The sequence below is a fragment of the Lepus europaeus genome, chromosome 18 (genome assembly GCF_033115175.1).
Source record: "Lepus europaeus isolate LE1 chromosome 18, mLepTim1.pri, whole genome shotgun sequence".
NCBI classification, from domain to species: Eukaryota; Metazoa; Chordata; class Mammalia; order Lagomorpha; family Leporidae; genus Lepus; species Lepus europaeus.
The window spans coordinates 51,365,917-51,383,561 of NC_084844.1; the positions used below are offsets into that span (position 1 = coordinate 51,365,917).

Below are 17,645 nucleotides of genomic sequence, written 5' to 3' on the forward strand. Positions count from 1 at the left end.
TGCTGGTTCACTCCCTAATGGCCACAGTGGTCAGGACTGGGCCAGGCTGAAGCCAGGAGCCAGGAACTTCATCTGGGTCTTGAACCGGCATCCAAATGGGATGTAGATGGCGGCTTAACCCACCACACCACAGCGCCGGCCCCAGAGCACCACTTTTAACACTGGTATCCCCTTTGGATGCCCCAGTTGGAATCCCGGCTGCTCTGCCCCAAGTCCAGCTTCCAACTAAGGCGCCTAGGAAAGCAGTGGAGGATGACCCAAGTACTTGGCCCCTGCCAACCACACGGTAGGCCTGGATAGAAATTCTGACAGTTCACTTCAGCCTAGTCCTGACCTGGCTACTGTAGCCATCTATTGGAGTGAATCAGTGGATGGAAGATCTCTCTCTCCCTCTCTCTTTGTAACTGCCTTTCAAATAAATAAATCTTTTTTAAAAACCACTGATGTTGGGGCTGGTGCTGTGGTAAAGTGGATTAAAGCGCTGGCCTGAAGCACTAGTATCCCATATGGGCGCCAGTTCTAGTCCCAGCTGCTCCTCTTCTGATCCAGCTCTCTGCTATGGCCTGGGAAAGCAGTAGAAGATGGCCCAAGTCCTTGGGTCCCTGCACCCGTGTGGGAGACCTGGAAGAAGCTCCTGGCTCCTGGCTTCTGGTCGGCGCAGCTCTGGCCGTTGAGGCCAATTGGGGATTGAACCATCGGATGGAAGACCTCTCTCTCTCTCCTCTCTGTGTAACTCTGACTTTCAAATAAATAAATAAATCTTAAAACACACACACACACTGATGTTAACTATCTGGTGGAAGGGGAAGTGGTGCGCCCTAGGAGTGACAGGGTGGCCAATTCACTGTCACAAGGACGTTAGGAAGAGGGGCAGGCTTGGAGATGCTACTCATGTGCGTGCCCACCCCGGCAGTAGGTGGACACCCGGATCCGGAGCGCCTCGGACAGCGCGGGGCCACAGCCCTGCTCCAATCCGCTGTGGCTCCTCGGTCTCCCTCCAGGTGGCACTGCAGGCCCGCACTTCGGAGGCGGACTCTCCGAGCCGGGCGCTGGGCACTCCGGCCGTCCGGCGGGCTTCTCGCGCTCTCCACTCGGCAACCTAGGTCGCGCCCTCTCCGCTGACGTCCACTGCGGACCCAAACCCGGGGCAGCCTCCGCAGAGCGTGTCGCCCACGCGGTCAGCACGTGGGTGGTGGCTGAGGGACCTCGGGGCTAGCGACGTGGTCGGAGTGACCACTGGCCCGTCGGGCCGCCTACGGGAACCCTCCGCGGGGGACGTGGAAGGGGGACGGCCGGAGATGCGCTCCCCGGAGCCGGCACGTGTGGAAAGACGCGCTACCGGACCGGACCCGCCGGCACAGGCGTCTCCTTGTCCCCAGGGCAACCCTCGCGTGGGAAGCGGACGCTTTAAGGCTCCATCTCCTGCCCTCCCCCGCCCGGGACGTGCTGGGACACCCGGGACCTGACATTTGGCGGCTCCCAACGTGGGAGCTAAAAATAGCCGCTCCGGGTTACTTGGGGGCGTTGCTCTTAACCAACCCCGCGCTGGGGCTCACGCACTTCGTCTTCTGCCTCTGGAGTATCCCTAGGCAGGTACACCTGGCCGTTCCCCGCCTCTAGACCCCGCCGGCCCGCCCACCGAGCTAGACTCCTAGATAAATTTCCTCGGCCTGGGATTTTTGGCTGGTGGGCGGGTCCTAACACGTGGGTGGGCGGGGTCTTTTGTTCCGAGGGCCGGGTTCTCAAATCTTCCCAGCCAGCGGCTGGCGGGAACCTGAGGGGTGCGTCCGGCCCACACGCAGAGGGGCGCGGCCTCGCCGGCCTGCCAGACTAATGCCCGACTCTACCTCCCGGGCTTAGCGAGGGGGCGTGGCCTTCTGGGGTGTGCGGGCTGCTGGCCAATGGGCGTCGTGAAGGGCGTGGCCCGTGGGAGGCGGGGTGCGGGAGTGAAGTGGCGGGGGCTCCTCGCGTCTTTTCCCGCAGCCAGGCTCTGCCAGATCCCTGGGAGCCCCGCAGGTCTCTGGCTCTTTGGCGTCTGGCTGGGGGGTCCCCCAAGCCTCGCCCTCCGCACAGCGCTCCGGGACCCCCGTGGTCCCCGAGCCTTGCGCCCGTCAGGCCGGGACCACAGACCGCCAGTCGCCTCTTTCATCACCGCAGCCCCTGTGGCCTCCAGCTCTTCTAAGATGCCGTCGGGTTTCCAACAGATCGGCTCCGAAGTAGGGACCATCATGCGGGGGCGGGGCGGGGGCACCGGTTTCGCTTGTCCTGGGCTGGGGTCGCGATTGGGGTCAGCTAGGGGGCGGTCCCTGCGCAGGCGCAGGGAGTGGAGGTGGGGGGCTGGCTATTTATACCCGGTCTGTGCATCCCGTGACTGTCAGATTCCAATCCCGCCAAGAGGCGGAGTAGGTCCGGAGGACCATCTGGGGGCTCTGGCCACAGCTGGATTCCGCGAGTTCAGGGTTCACCCGCTCCCCCAGCACGGGGCGCACTGCGCCCGCATCGAGGACGCCCTGCCCTGCATCTGGGCAGAGCAGATCCAGGCGGGTCTTGCCCCCAAGGAGCTGCCCGGCGGTCCCTGCTCCTGGGCGGTGTTTCGAGGACTGAGGCTCTCCGTGGGCCTCCACCCCCATCCCTGGCCGCCGTCCAGCACGTTGAACTTTCCCTTGGCCCTATGGTTGGTGGAGGGGCAGGGGAGTGTCAGCCCCCCTTCCCCCGGCTCAGGTTTCCGCTTGGAGACAGTCTGTGCCGCCAGCGAGCAGCCACCACCGCCACCGCCCCTCACACCACCATCCTGCCCTCCTCCCTGGGGAGGGCTCTCTGGGCAAAACCGGGGCATGGCCCCCCGCCCTTGATGGGCGCTCAGAGCGGGAGGGAAGGCCAGGGCAGAGACAAGAGGGGACTGCCCCCGAGCGACGACCTGCACTTGCCCTTCTTGGGCCGGTCGGGGGGCCTCCTGGAGCTGGCCTTGAGAACCCCCAGAGGGCAGGGAGGGGGACAGTGGCCCCTGACAATAAAGTGCTTATCAATTTATTTATTAAACCAGCAACGACGTCAGGACTACCGATAACACTGGCCTTTGATTTTCGCAACACTTTCACCGACAGGTGGGCAAGGCAGGTGACATCCCCCCCCCCCCCAACAGAAGAGGAAGCCTAAGTCCAGAACGGGGAAGTGACTCGCCCAAGGTCACACAAACCTGAGCTCTCAAGGCCAAGCCTGTCCCAAGGTCACAGGGGGGAATTCTGAGGCTTAGGTCCTCCAACATTTCTCTGCCTTGTGGACTCAAACCTTCAGCCTCTCCTCCACGCCCCCAGCTGCCTTTGAGTTCTGTGTGCTGCTGTTTATATTGAGATCTTTGTGCAATTCCTAATATGGCCCAGTTTCCCTCACCCAGCTCGTTGGATGGAACCCAGCGTCGTCCGGCTGCAGCTGGGCGCCGGGCATGGGAGGAAGGGAGGCAAGTGGGTTGCCCTGTGACGGCCGTGCCCTCTGCCTCTGCCTGTGCAGGATGGGGAACCCCCCCAGCAGCGGGTCACCGGAACCCTGGTGCTCGCCGTGTTCTCGGCTGTGCTTGGGTCCCTGCAGTTTGGCTACAACATTGGGGTCATCAATGCCCCGCAGAAGGTGAGTCCCTGCAGATGGCCAGGTGGAGGGGCCCAGGCGGGGGTGGGGGGTGGGGGTGGGGACTGACTAAAAGGTGGCAGGAAGGGCCAGGTCTGCAGGAGTCACTCCTGTGCTGTCCCCCTAGGTGATTGAACAGAGCTACAATGAGACGTGGCTCGGGAGGCAGGGGCCCGAGGGCCCCGGCTCCATCCCGCCCGGCACCCTCACCACACTCTGGGCCCTCTCTGTGGCCATCTTCTCCGTGGGCGGCATGATTTCCTCCTTCCTCATTGGCATCATCTCCCAGTGGCTGGGAAGGTATGGGGCTGGGGGGCAGGGGCGGGGGAACAGGAACGGGTCTCTGGCACGGGCGACCTGTAGCTCACAGACCCCGCTCTGCCTGCCAGGAAGAGGGCGATGCTGGCCAACAACGTCCTGGCCGTGCTGGGGGGCACCCTCATGGGCCTGGCCAATGCCGCTGCCTCCTATGAGATGCTCATCCTTGGACGGTTCCTCATTGGCGCCTACTCAGGTACCCACCGGCACCACAGCCCAGCCAAGCACCCTGCTCCCCCTCACCACGCCTGGGCTTCTGCTGGAGCGAGCAGCCGCCCTCAACCTTCTCTTCCCTCCGTGCAGGGCTGACATCAGGCCTTGTGCCCATGTATGTGGGGGAGATCGCCCCCACTCACCTGCGAGGCGCCTTGGGGACGCTCAACCAGCTGGCCATCGTCATTGGCATTCTGATTGCCCAGGTGGGTGGACGGTGGCATCGGAGAATAAATTGAGGGGGCTTCCTGGGTAAGGTAGGGGAGCTGGCTGACCTGCCTCCCTCCCCACAGGTGCTGGGCTTGGAGTCCATGCTGGGCACCGCCACCCTGTGGCCGCTGCTCCTGGGCATCACGGTGCTCCCTGCCCTCCTGCAGCTGATCCTGCTGCCCTTCTGCCCCGAGAGCCCCCGCTATCTCTACATCATCCGGAACCTGGAGGGGCCGGCCAGAAAGAGTGAGCTCTGGCCCTTGCCTCCGCCCCGCCTTGCTAGCAAGTGCCTGGCCTGCTCTCCGCACCCCTCAAGCACGACCCTCCCCCTCCCCAGGTCTGAAGCGCCTGACAGGCTGGGCCGATGTGTCTGGAGCCCTGGCAGAGCTGAAAGATGAGAAGCGGAAGCTGGAGCGAGAGCGGCCACTGTCCCTGCTCCAACTCCTGGGCAGCCGCACCCACCGGCAGCCCCTCATCATTGCCGTGGTGCTGCAGCTGAGCCAGCAGCTCTCGGGCATCAACGCTGTATGTAGGGGGCAGCCCCCCGCAGGCAGGAGTCAGGGCCGGGCCAGCTTGGTGTGGTTAGAGGGGATGGCGGAAAGCCCCTGCCATCACCTTTGCTTCTCTCTCACCTCTAGGTTTTCTATTATTCGACCAGCATCTTCGAGACAGCAGGGGTAGGGCAGCCCGCCTATGCCACCATAGGAGCCGGAGTGGTCAACACAGTGTTCACCTTGGTCTCGGTAACTGGCCTCACACGCCTCGCTGTCCCCCGAGTCCTACTCTGGGATGCCCTGACCTGCCCCGAGCCCGCCCACTTTCTGTGTCCAAAGGCTGCCTGCTGAGCCCTGACTGACTCTCCCCACAGGTGTTCTTAGTGGAGCGGGCTGGGCGCCGGACACTCCACCTCCTGGGCCTGGCGGGCATGTGTGGCTGCGCCATCTTGATGACCATGGCTCTGCTTCTGCTGGTGAGGCCTGGGGCCTGGGAGGAGGCTGGCAGCCCAACCCCCCGGGGAACCGCCCCAAGAGGCCTGTGGCCAGCCAGCACCATTCCTTCACCATTTCCACCTTCGATTCTGGGGCCCAGCTGGCCCTTGGGCCAGCCCAATGGGTTCTTGCCCCCAGAGGCCGCTGGCCTGGGAGATCCTGGCTGTACTGGAGCCTGTCTAGGAAGCGGCTGTAGCACAACTCTATGGCAGCCAGGATTGAGAATCCATTAAGCCTCAGGAATGATAATTCTGAACACCCAGCTTCAGAGCCTGGGGAATCAAATGCGATGAGAACCACAGGACCTCAAAGTTCCCTCCACCTGGAGCCCCTGGGGTAGCCCCAACACCAGTGCTCAGAGCTAGAGCCGCAGCCACCCAGACCCAAGCAGCTGCAAGGCAGATTTCATTTCTCCTCTGGGTCAAGGGCAAGAGAACACCCAGCCAAGCCTGAACTGGGTTCCCTGCCCGGCCCCCAGGAGCGGGTTCCAGCCATGAGCTATGTGTCCATCGTGGCCATCTTCGGCTTTGTGGCGTTCTTTGAGATCGGCCCTGGCCCCATCCCCTGGTTCATCGTGGCCGAGCTCTTCAGCCAGGGACCCCGCCCTGCAGCCATGGCTGTGGCTGGGTTCTCCAACTGGACGTGCAACTTCATCATCGGCATGGGGTTCCAGTACGTTGCGGTAGGTACCCCTCCCACCTCCATCTCCCGCGGTGTCGGCTGCAGCAGGCAGCGCACAGCCAGCGACTTCCCCGGCCCCAGCCGCTTGTCTTTGGGCCAATCTGGTGAACACCTGCTCCACCAGAATCCAAGGAGAGGGGACGGGAGGAGTTGGGGCAGAGGGCGGCAGCACAGGTGTCTAGGCAACAAACGAGGGGGTGTAACTCGGGCCAGAGGAACATTATAAACTTCCCCAGGCATTGGCAGTAGTCAAAGGATCTACTGAGTGCAGTGACCCAGGAGGGCAAGGAGGGGAAAACTGAAGCTGAGCGGGGTTCAGAGAATCCTTTTTCCACGGAAATTCTCCTTTGGGATCCTCAGAGGAGCCGCCTGCTTTCTGTAGCATCCCCAGCTCCCTGGCTTGCCTGAGCTGACCCCTGCCGGCCCCTCCCCTACTCTGTCAACGCCTCTTTCTCCACCTGTCCCAGGATGCAATGGGGCCCTACGTCTTCCTTCTCTTTGCTGTCCTCCTGCTGGGCTTCTTCATCTTCACCTTCTTAAGAGTACCTGAAACCCGAGGCCGGACGTTTGACCAGATCTCAGCTGCCTTCCGCCGGACGCCGTCTCTCTTAGAGCAGGAGGTGAAGCCCAGCACGGAACTTGAGTACTTGGGGCCAGATGAGAACGACTGAGCCAGGCAGGGGTGGGGGAGCCCGCCCTCCCCGCCCCCTGGGACCCTCCTTTCCTCCGCAGCACTTTAACCCCCTCCTCCCAGTTCCTGCCAGGGCGGACAGACTTCCCCTGCAGCCTGGTGGAACTGGGAGGCAGGAGGGAAGGGCCGGTCTGAGCGCCCCTCATTCCCCTCGTGTGACTCTTGGGTTATTTATGTGTGGTGGTTAGGCTGTGGCCAGCAGCGTGGCCCACTCTCCCCTGCTGTCTTCCTCCCTAGCCCAGCCCCTTCCTGCCCACCCCATGCCCCTCCCCGACTCTGCCTCTGGCTAGAGAAGAGGGATTGGAGGGAGTGGGACAAACTGAGGCGGAGAGCAGGCTGGGAGAGCAGAAGTCACGGTTCCCACCGGCCGCCAGCCGGCACTTCCACTGGACTCTTGCCACATGGACTCCGGGTGAAGGGAGTTCTGTCTCAGCCCTCCGGGGCAAAGGATGCAGCCTTGCCTCTCACGGCAGGCTCAGCCTCGCGGGGCGAGAGGGAATGCGAAAGCACATGCCCATATGTGGCGCGAGGAAGGGGCCACAGGCTCCCGCCTCCAGACCTGGGCTTGGGGCCCTACCCCGGCTGCTCGCCAAGGCTGCCAAGTGGGGGCTCCGGCGCCGTCCTCTGCTCCCCTCCTGGAAGGGTGCTGCACCCACAGGCTCTTGACCAACTAGGGAAAGGGGATTGGAAAGGCTGCCCGTGAACACTGGGCTAGGAGGAGCCGTCAGATATTTTGTATATATTTGAAGAAGGGGTAGGGAGGAGCAGCCAAGGTCTGCTGTACTAAATGTGTATGGAGCTGCCTCTATAAAGTGACTGTATGAAGACAAGTGTCCTGTTGTGGAGGCGCTCCCTGCCTCCCCACCCCCACCCTGCCTCAGAGCCCTCGGGGCGCCCTGCTCTGCACATGCCCCGCCCCGCTGGACAGACGCTCACTCTGCAGGTGAGGCGACAGGAGGCCTCGTGATGCAGATGCTTGTCCTGAGCAGGGACCCTGACCAGGCCCTGCCCCCTGCCCCTGCCCCCACCTCCTCCCCGCGCACGGGCCCCAGCCAGGATGCAGAAGCCAGGACACCAGGAGAGCCTGTTTTTGTTTTTACTGGAGGCTCAGGTGGCACATGACAGTTCATAGAATGGCTTCCGAGGTAGGGGCTCGAGGGAAACAAAAAATAAACTGGGGTGGGAAAGAAAAACAACCCGGAGAAGGTAAGAGCTGGCTGGTTCCTTCTCAGCCCGATTTAGGGGAGGGAGTCGACGCCTCTGAAAATAAGGATGGATCCCTTCCTTCAACCCTTGGTAGGGGAGAGGGGAAGAACGCAAAAGGCTGTAGCTTTGGCTCTCCTGAGTCTCAGGGAAAAGGGAAAAGCCGATGTTTTCATGTCATGAATTATGGGAAAGGGGGGAGGGGTGCTGGGTAGGGTACAAGTCAGTTGGAAAAACTGGCAGATACCTGAGAGAGAGAGAGAGAGAGAAATCATGAATGGCAGCCACTTATCATCTCGCCCCAGTCCCCCGCCTTGGCCACCTTCCCTGAGTGGAGCAGCCACTCACCAGATGGTGGCTGGGTGTCCTGAGTTGGAATCACTCCAGCATGGTGGGGGGGGGATCCCCACTGTTGATGGGGGCTGAGGTCTAGAGAGAACAGCAGTGGCCAGTTGAGACCCTCTTGTTCTTTAGAGCCCCCGACTCCAACCTTCTCATTCCTCCCCCCAGCCCCTTCCCCTAGCCACATCCACAAGCTGGTGGTGGCTCCAGGGAGGTCTGCAGGGGCCACAAGCTGGTGGTGGCTCCAGGGAGGTCTGCAGGGGCGACAGGAGCCTGAGGAGGGCACCAGGCAGGGTGGGCCCAGCAGGCTCCCTACACGGGAGAGAGCAGAGTGGGGGAGGGGAGGCACCAAGGGATAGAGAAGGAGGGGAGGGAGAGGAAGAAGGGGACAGGGGTTGGTCCCAGCCTTTTCGCATCCCACCCCCTGGATCAGGCACCTCCCAGTCCTCACCTCTGGGGCTGTGGGCTGCCGGGGGCCAGGGGGCTGCTGCCGTCGCCGCTGGAAGTAGGGGCGGTTTCGTGGGCGCTGGGGCTCAGGCCGGGAGCCATCAGTGGGGCCTTGGCTGGGCTTGGTCTCACCATCCCCACCTTCTGTGGTAGGCTGCTGGGGTGGCCTCGGGCGGAAGGGCCTAGGAGAGAAACAGAGCCTGAGATGCCAGGGACCCCAGGGCAGACCACTAGCCCTCCTCCCCCCCCCCCCCCCCCCAGAACTGCTAGGCTTCCTCTTCCCACCTCCAGCCTCTCTGGGGAACAGCTTGGCCACAAAGAGATTTAACTCTTCCCTCCCCATCCCCCCGCCCCTTGCCTGTGGGCTGCAGGCTAGGTAGAGAAGACAGAGGCCCAGAGAGGAACTCTTACCTGCGATATCTGGGCCGGAATCTGGGTGGGGGCACCCGCTCGTCTCCCTGTTGTTGGTCCCCCTCCAATGGGGCTGTGTCTTTGGGCTCCACCCCATCAGTGCCCTGAGAGCAGAAAGACATGGGTGGGCTGTGGGAGCCGGAGCCAGGTTCTCTCTCCACTGCCCTTCCCAGCCACCCTCGCCAACTCCCACTCCTCTTCCAGAATGTGGCAACTGCCCCACCCCCGCACTCCCCGCCTCCCCTCACCTCTATCGGCTGCTGCTGGTTGGGGGGCCGCGGGCCTCGCACAAACCGCCGTCGGTAGAAGAAGGGTGGTGGGCGCCGCCGCCTGGGCCGCTGCCCGGAGTCTTCGGCCCGCTCTCCTTCACTGCCGGGCTCTGTCCCGCCGGAGGGCACCTCTGCCACCATGGGTGGCGGGGCAGCTGGGCGAGGCCGGGGGATGAAACGGCGGAACCTGCGTCGATTGGGGGCGTAGCGGCTGCCCTTCACCGGCACTCCCCCGGGCCCAGTTACATTAGCAGCTTCTGCGCCCTGGGAGGGTGGAGAGGGGACAGTCAGGGCTCTGCCAGCAGCAGAGGCACCGCACCGCACCCGCAGCTCCAGCTTCCTCAGCCCCCCAACTTCTGCTTCTCCCTGCTCTCCCTTGAGGGGCAGTGGAGCGTGTCCGCATCTGGGAAGGAGCACCTTGTGCCTCTGAAACACCTGCTAGGGTCCCCGGGTGGTCGGCCTGGGGCTAGGGGTAGACAAAGAGCCGCGGTGGCAAGCAGCCACCTTTTACTCCTCCGGGAACAGGGCCCCTTGCGGAGAGCAGACACGGAAGCGCTCAGTGGTCACAGAGAAGCAGCCTGGATGCTGCTGCCTAGTGAGAGGGGCACATCCCTCGCAGCACCATTCCCGCAGTCAGAGGCCAGAGCCTGGGCTGACCCCCAGCTCACCCTGCCCCAAGCCTGGCCAACTCTACCCCCCAGCAGCCCCCAAACCTTCTCTCCTTCCACGACATCGAACTCCACAGTCTCCCCATCTCCAACGCTGCGCAGAAACTTCCTGGGGTTGTTTCTTTTAATAGCTGTCTGATGGGGGAAAGGCCACGAGAAAGGTGAGGGTGGCAGGACCGCGCCTCTCACCCCCGCTGCTCCGCCAGCCCACTTGTTTCTCTTCCACATTTTACTTGGGGGGCTGCGGCTAGAAGTCGGAGCAAGAAGGTGGTCACCTTAGTCGGGGTAGGTGGGGGGAGTCCTACACTAGGGGCGCCAGAGCGGTGAAGGTGAAGTTACCGTGGTCCCGGGACAGGGACACACTCCCGCCCCCTTTTCCCCCCTCTAGGGACTTCAAAAGGGAGGGGAGCAGAGGGAGCGGAGACAGCGTGGAGTTGCAGAGTGGGTGAAAGGCGCTGTGCTTCTTACCTCAGTCCCACTGAGAGCGCTTTCCACCAAAGCAGTGGTTCTCAAACGGCAGCGTGCATCAAAATCACCTGCAGAGCTCCTTAGGACAGGCTGCGGGGCCCAGCCCGGAGCGGCTGATTCAGGGGGCCTGGGCTGGCGGCCAGGTGATGCTGCTGCCGCTGCCAGCGCAGGGAGCACACTTTGAGAACCACTGCACCCAGGGGTCGCTAGCCTGAGTCCTTCCTGTGCTCCCAGGTCCCAGTAGGTGGTGAGCGTGCCAAGCCCAGAGGGCAAGAGCAACCCCACACAAGTGGGGCTAATGGCCGTTGATACAGGCACCTGAGGCAGAGGGGAGGGGAGCTAGTTCCTGGTGGCCAGGCTGTGGTGAGCTCAGAGCTGGAGAAACGTGCTAGCATGTGCTGCCCAGAACCGCAGCCAGAGCCTTCAGAGAGAGGGCAGGTGCCGCTCAGAAAGGCGAGCTAGCTCTTACCTGGTGAACAAAGACATCCTCCTTGGTGTCATTCCTGCAGAACAGGATGGGCGGTTAAGGGGTGGCTTTGGCTCAGCCCCACGGGGGCTCCCTAGCGGCCCGCTCCTCCCAGCATTCCACTGGGCCCCCAGAGCTGGCATAGAGAAGTACCCGGAAAGCCCAGCGATAGCGTGAACTTGAGGAGAGGCAAAGGCACCTTGAAGGAGCCGGGACAGCTCTTTCCCTGTCGACTGGGCCACCTTAGAACCTGCTAGTGCTGGGTCTAACTGTCCCTGGCCAACACCCCTGTGGGGGTTGGAAAATTCCGCCGTCTCCTTCCTTCTACACTCCAGGAGGCAGAGAGCAGGGACAGGGCCGGAGGTGCAGGACAAGTCAGAAGGGGACAGGCGTCAGGAGCTTGCTCTCCGCAGCCACAGAACCTCACTCTTCCTCTCAGCCTGGAGGTGCAGCTCAGGGTCCGGCTCCTCCACATAGAGGAGCCAGTGGGGAGACACTGGGAAAGTCACCCCTCGCTTATTCATCACCCTGCTTTACCCTAGAGCCGCTGTGGGTGCAGGAGGGGTTTTCCAGGAGGGACTCCAGCCCAGGGGCGGCCACAGTTAGAGACCCTTCCCCAGAACAAATGTTCTCGCCCTAAAGCACTTGGATCTACACAAAGGTCAGCCTGCTATCCCAGGAGGACTGGGCCAGGCAGGGAGCCCGGGCTCCGCTCAGAATCTACCACCACAGCCTCTCCCGGTCCTGGGAGGGGTGGGGCCTCGCCTCGTACCCCTACCCTCCTCCGGGCCTCAGGCAGTCCCAGCAGGTGGGGGATTCAAACGAGCCACAGCCTTTAAAGGAGAGGAGTGGAGCATGGCCCTAGACCGGAAGTGAGCAAGGAGGAGTCCTGGATGTGTAGCCGCGAGGCACAGAGAGCCCTGAACATTCGGCCCCAGCACACTACAAGTCATGAGGCAATTCCAGAAGACAGAAAAGCTGGGAGGGCCAGAGCCAGGTTTGCCAAGTTCCCGGATCATTAATCATCCGCTGCCCTCTGAGACGTGGAGGCGGCTTCGTCTCGCCACTGAGCTCTAACCGCATCTGTGCTGTGGCTCAACCAGCGGCAGCTGGACACCGTGACCGTGTGCCTTGGCAGGGACAGGGAGGAGGCTGGGAGGGTGTCCTGTCCCACAGGCCACTTCGGAAGGCACCCATGCCACCCCCTCCCTGGGTTCCTCGGATACCTGTTGATGAATCCGTAACCATTCCGGACGTTGAACCATTTGACAGTGCCCAGGACCTGAATTGCTGCCAGGCAGAGATGCAGTGGGGACAGTGAGATGGGGGAAGAGACGGGGCCGGACTCAATTTTGAGACACTCCAAAGTCTAGCCTTCCTTATTATTATTGCCTGCAAGCTAACTCTCAAGCCAGCCGGGTTTCACGGTATCTGTCATGCCGGTTCCACCAAATGGACTCACACCAGGGGCCTCAGACCCCTTGCAACTCCGAGGCATGTTCTCTCCACACGCTACAAATCCAGGTCCTTCGTCTGGAACCGGGTACTCACCTGGTCCACCAAGTGCCGGCCTCGGGACATACCCGAGTGTTTCTAGCCCTCCCAGCGTAAGGATCCCCAGCCACCTGCTCCCCAGGCTCAGAGGTCCACCTAGCACTAACCACAGCCAACTAGGAACCCTGAGGCTTGATTGCCCACCTTAAGGGCTTTGGCTGGACCCGCCGACCCCGCCCTCCCGCCCAGTAGGCGGGGCAGGATTTCCCACCAGGGGAATCCACTTTGGTAGGCAGCTCCCCTCCCAGTGGGTCTTTGGACCTCCGGGCCCCCCCCCGCCCCCCTCCCCCAGCCAGCCGATTCCTTAGAGCCGCCCTAGCGCGCGCGGCCCCCCCCTCACCCAGCACCGGCTTGTCCGCCTGACTCCGGGCCGGGGGCGCGGGGGTCCCCGAGGCTGCCGTCGCCGGGTTGCCAGGGGTGCGAGGGCCTGGCGCCGAGGGGGTCCCAGCAGCGGGGCCCGAGGCGGCTCCGCCCCCGCCGCCGCCCGCCCCGCCGCCTGCTTTCTGCGGCTCCCCCGCGGGCACCGGTACCACCACCGCTACCACCCCTGCTGCCGTCGCGGGCACTGTCGCCGCGGGGGCCGCTGTCGCCACCGCTGCCGCCTCCGCCTCGCTCATCCCGCCGGGTCCAGTACCGGCCCCCGCCGCCACCACCTCCACCTCCGCCGCCGCCGCCGCCACCGCCCCGGCCCCTCCCCCCGGCTCGCGAACCCGCCGCCCGGCTCGGTCCTCGCGCCCCGAGCCTCGCCCGCACGCCGGCAGCGGGCCCCGATCCGAGGCCAATCGCAGCCCGCTGCAGCGGCGCGCGCAGGCCCCGCCTCCTGGCCACCAGCCAATCCTAGCTCAGCAGCCCCCTGGCGCGCACGCCGGCCCCGCCTCCCGGACTTCGCACCGAGGCCGAGGCCTCCGTCCGCAGCCCCGTAAGTACACCTGGGCCCCGCCCCGGCGCCGTCACGTGACAGACCCCGGCCCACCCCATTGGCTGACTGCTCCTTTCCCCTCCCCCCTCCGCCCCTTTCCACCGGCCGCGGGAAATCAAACGGGCTGGTGGTGCCCCAACTGCCACCTGGCCTCTGCGCGGAGGGCGGGGCGGGGGGGCGTGGCTCCGGGGTTGTCCTGACGACGCGGGGGGCAGGCGTCAGTCAGCGGCTTCGGTTCTGTCAGGGAGCCGCGCGGCTCCCCTCCACCCTCGGCACCGACCTTGCCTGCACCCAGGCGGGTGTAGACGCTTTCTCCAGAGAGGATGCACCTGCACACCCCAGGAGCCGCGGAGCCGCGGCCTTTCTCTTTGATTTCGAGACAAAGTTTCCGTGGACGGCGCGGCTCTTCGCTGGCTTGTGATACGCGTGTCCATCCGTGCAGCCCAGCGCCCTAACCTGGGTGTTTTCCCCTCCCCGCACAGGGTTCCCACGAGCTTCTTCCAGGCAGCCGCAGGTCTGCTGTCCACCGGTTTCAGGGGCCTCTGTTGCCCACTGTCGGCTCCGGAGTCTCGGGCCTTGTCCCTCGTGGCGTGTCCCTTAGGGCGGATCTCTCCAGCTTACACATTACTCCGCATTCTCACATCGTCCCTGTGTTTCTCGTGGGACTTTCGGAAAAATGAAATGATCTTGACCGTTTGCGTCGACGTATTCCCTGCACACACACACTAGGCTGTAAGAACCAGGAAGTGATGCTTGAAGCCCAGGCAGTGCCTGGCACAACGCAGGCTCACCCAAGCGGGTAGTCCCCACTCCACTCGGGCGTGGCCGACTGGTCCCAGGTTTCTGGGCAGCCCAGCAGTCGGCCCGGGAGCCGGGATCTTCCAGAATGACAAGGCTGTGGAAGCCAGGACAGCATGTGTCTCGCCTCCCGGCAGCACACGTGCCCCCTCGCGCCGCTCGGACCGCCCCACGTGCGCCTCCCCAGGGCCGGAGTCCCCGCCGGGCGCCGGGCGCTCGCCGCAGCCCGCGGCCGTGGCCTCTGCCGGTCCCGGCGCGCCCTCTGCAGGCCGCTGCCCGAGGCCGCGGGTCCCGCTCCCCCTGCAGACCTTGCGCCGGTTCTTCCGGCCCTGTCAGGGCGCTGGGCACAATTCACAGGAAAAGAAAAAAAAAAAATAGGGAAACCCAAATGGCAAGGCACGGCTATAAGGGATGCAGAAACCACACACGTGTGCACTGTTATGGACCCTTTTACCTGGGCCCAACTCTGAGCTCACGGAATTTGGAGAAATCGGGGAAGAGGAGGAAAAAACCTCCCAAGTGTGCCGGTGGCAGCAACAGGTCACGTGGTAGATACCGTGGGAGCTCAAGGGGACTGGATAGCTACAGGTTAGAGATGACAAGAAGTTCACAGGAAGGGAGGGGTGAGCCTTTTTGAAATAAGATCAAGAAACTCGCACAGGGGCTGTTGGCATTGTGGCTCAGCAGGTTGAACAAGGCTTCCCGTATGGGCACTGGTTTGAGTCCCGGCTGTACCACTTGCGATCCAGCTTCCTGCTAATGCGCCTGGGAAAGCAGCAGATGATGGCCCAAGTGCTTGGGTCCCTGCATCCACGTGGGAGACCTGGATGGAGTTCTAGGACCCTGGCTTCTGTTGACATTTGGGGAGTGAACCAGTAAATGGTAGCTCTATCTCTCCTCTCTCTCTCTAACTCTGCCTTTCAAATAAAAAGATAAATATTTTATTTTATTTTATTTTATTTTATTATTTTTGACAGGCAGAGTGGACAGTGAGAGAGAGACAGAGAGAAAGGTCTTCCTTTTTGCCGTTGGTTCACCCTCCAATGGCTGCCACGGCCTGCACGCTGCGATGATCCGAAGCCAGGAGCCAGGTGCTTATCCTGGTCTCCCATGCAGGTGCAGGGCCCAAGCACTTGGGCCATCCTCCACTGCCTTCCCAGGCCATAGCAGAGAGCTGGCCTGAAGAGGGGCAACCAGGACAGAATCCGGCGCCCCAACCAGAACTAGAACCCGGTGTGCCAGTGCCGCTAGGCAGAGGATTAGCCTGTTGAGCCATGGCGCCAGCCGATAAATCTTTTTTAAAAAAGAAAAAAAATTGTTAGGAGATGACAGTTCCTGTATACAACAATTACACATGCTCTGATTCCAGGAGAAGAATTCACAGATGCCACGAAGAGATGCAATAGATCACTCTATTCAAAGGGTTTGTGCATGTAGTTTTCTGCTTGTTCAAATATTTTCAAGTACCATAGATAACAAGGGCTCCAGGGACTCTAGCAAAACATCAGCTTTCTTTTTTTTTTTTTTTTGACAGGCAGAGTGGACAGTGAGAGAGAGAGAGAGACAGAGAGAAAGGTCTTCCTTTGCCGTTGGTTCACCCTCTAATGGCCGCCGCGGTAGCGCGCTGCGGCCGGCGCACCGCGCTGTTCCGATGGCAGGAGCCAGGTGCTTCTCCTGGTCTCCCATGGGGTGCAGAGCCCAAACACTTGGGCCATCCTCCACTGCACTCCCTGGCCACAGCAGAGAGCTGGCCTGGAAGAGGGGCAACCGGGACAGGATCGGTGCCCCGACCGGGACTAGAACCCGGTGTGCCGGCGCCGCAAGGCGGAGGATTAGCCTGTTGAGCCACGGCGCCGGCCAAAACATCAGCTTTCTGTCACACTTACTCCCTTTTCATTTAATTCTCTCACCTGTCTGATTTGTTCATTACTGAAAAAAATTAAACAGAAGCCCTAGTTGCTATTTTTTAAAAATATATTTATTTATTTATTTGAAAGGCAGAGTGGCCAAGAGAGGGAGGGAGATTCCCTGGTTCACTCCCCAAATGGCTGCAACAGCTGGGGCTGAGCCAGGCCAAAGCCAGGAGCCAGGTGTCTATCCGGATCTCCCATGTGGGTGGCAGGGTCCCAAGCACTTGAGCCATCATCCTCTGCTTGCCAGGCACATTAGTTAGCAGGGAGCTGGAATAGAAACACAGTGGCCCAGTCTCAAACTGGCACTCCAATATGAGATGAAGATGAGATTGCAGGCTGTGGTTTAACCCGCTGCATCCCAACACCTGCTCCATCCATCGGCTGGTTCACTTCCCCAAATGCCTGCAATGGCCACACTGGGGCCAGGCCAAAGAAGGGAGCCAGCTACTCACTCCACATGGCTGGAAGGAACTCACCACTTAATCTATCGATGCCAGCACCTGGAGTCTGGGGGAAGCTGGACTCAGGAGGGGGACTGGGCATTGAACCTAGGTACTCAGATGTGGTATGTGGACCTCCTAGCCACTAAAGCCAATGCCTCCCTCCCACTCCCGCCATGATTTTAACACAGACTTTCCTTAAAGCAGTCTTTTTTTTAATATTTACTTTTTAAGATTTATTTTATTTATTTGAAAGAGTTATAGAGAGGGGTAGAGACAGAGAGAGAGAGGTCTTCCATCCGCTGGTTCATTCCCCAGATGGCTGCAATGGCTAGAGCTGTGCCGATCTGAAGTCAGGAGCCGGGAGCTTCTTCTAGGTCTCCCACATGAATGCAGGGGCCCAACGACTTGGGCCATCTTCTACTGCTTTCCCAGGCCATAGCAGAGAGCTGGATCAGAAGAGGAGCAGCTGGGACTAGAACTGGCGCCCATATGGGATGCCGGCGCTTCAGGCCAGGGCGTTAACCCGCTTCGCCACAGCGCCGGCCCCTGAAAGCCGTCTTATGTGGTTTTACCGCCTCACTTTTCTTCCACACCCCACCAGCCCTGTCTGGTTCCTGTCTCTGCTGTGTTTCCACTAAGTCTCTCCCAGCAATGGCCACGGTACTGTCTCAATGGAGATGTTCAGAGCATGGCTCCAGGCTCTCTCGTGACACTCAGGGAAGTGCTGTGGCCACGGCTTCCATGGCCTGGCCTCACCCCTCCACTCCTACTGCTCCTTTGGCGGCTTTTTCTCTTCCACCACCCCCAGTATTTGCCAGGTCATGTTCTCCTGCCACTGCTTTCTGAGGATCAATGTTATCCACTCCCCTGGCTTCAGTGACCACTTTCTATTTTTAATTTTTTATTTATCTAAAAAGCAGAGAGAGAGAGAGATCTCCCACCTGCTGGCTCACTCCCCAAATGCCTGCTACAGCCAGCCAGGGCTGAGCCAAACAGAAGCCAGAAGCCTGGAACTTAATCC

General features: G+C 61.7%; 2 protein-coding genes across 6 annotated transcripts; one reads left to right on the forward strand and one right to left on the reverse strand.

Annotated features, from left to right (window-relative positions):
- Positions 1 to 1,989: 1,989 nt before the first annotated feature.
- Positions 1,990 to 7,553, forward strand: SLC2A4 (solute carrier family 2 member 4). Its single transcript, XM_062216533.1, has 11 exons — positions 1,990 to 2,216; positions 3,508 to 3,624; positions 3,749 to 3,921; positions 4,011 to 4,135; positions 4,243 to 4,358; positions 4,446 to 4,608; positions 4,700 to 4,887; positions 5,001 to 5,105; positions 5,231 to 5,332; positions 5,830 to 6,033; positions 6,500 to 7,553. Exons 1-11 carry the CDS (start codon positions 2,184 to 2,186, stop codon positions 6,701 to 6,703), a joined length of 1,530 nt encoding a protein of 509 aa, XP_062072517.1. The 5' UTR covers positions 1,990 to 2,183; the 3' UTR covers positions 6,704 to 7,553.
- A 258-nt stretch (positions 7,554 to 7,811) lies between these two features.
- YBX2 (Y-box binding protein 2) lies at positions 7,812 to 14,383 on the reverse strand. Of its 5 annotated transcripts, XM_062216534.1 has the most exons (10): positions 13,751 to 14,383; positions 12,224 to 12,287; positions 11,001 to 11,034; positions 10,532 to 10,849; positions 10,109 to 10,198; positions 9,375 to 9,659; positions 9,127 to 9,230; positions 8,720 to 8,897; positions 8,275 to 8,355; positions 7,812 to 8,173 (listed from the first exon to the last, which is right to left on the reverse strand). In XM_062216534.1, exons 1-9 carry the CDS (start codon positions 13,902 to 13,904, stop codon positions 8,305 to 8,307), a joined length of 1,278 nt encoding a protein of 425 aa, XP_062072518.1. In that variant the 5' UTR covers positions 13,905 to 14,383; the 3' UTR covers positions 7,812 to 8,173; positions 8,275 to 8,304. The 5 variants fall into 5 exon arrangements, with proteins under 5 accessions (XP_062072518.1, XP_062072519.1, XP_062072521.1 ...); XM_062216535.1 differs by lacking the exon at positions 8,275 to 8,355; XM_062216537.1 differs by lacking the exon at positions 10,532 to 10,849 and having other exon boundaries at positions 10,109 to 10,310; positions 13,751 to 13,830.
- Positions 14,384 to 17,645: the final 3,262 nt, after the last annotated feature.

Coding starts and splice junctions, on each gene's coding strand:
- SLC2A4 (XM_062216533.1), top strand. CDS start 2,184: ATGCCGTCGGGTTTCCAACAGATCGGCTCCGAA. Junction 2,217..3,507: donor TCCAACAGATCGGCTCCGAA/GTAGGGACCATC, acceptor CTGCCTGTGCAG/GATGGGGAACCCCCCCAGCA. Junction 4,609..4,699: donor GGAGGGGCCGGCCAGAAAGA/GTGAGCTCTGGC, acceptor CCCCCTCCCCAG/GTCTGAAGCGCCTGACAGGC.
- YBX2 (XM_062216534.1), bottom strand. CDS start 13,904: ATGGACACGCGTATCACAAGCCAGCGAAGAGCCGCGCCGTCCACGGAA. Junction 11,035..12,223: donor GGTTACGGATTCATCAACAG/GTATCCGAGGAA, acceptor CCTGTTCTGCAG/GAATGACACCAAGGAGGATG. Junction 10,850..11,000: donor AGGATGTCTTTGTTCACCAG/GTAAGAGCTAGC, acceptor CCTCTGCCTCAG/GTGCCTGTATCAACGGCCAT.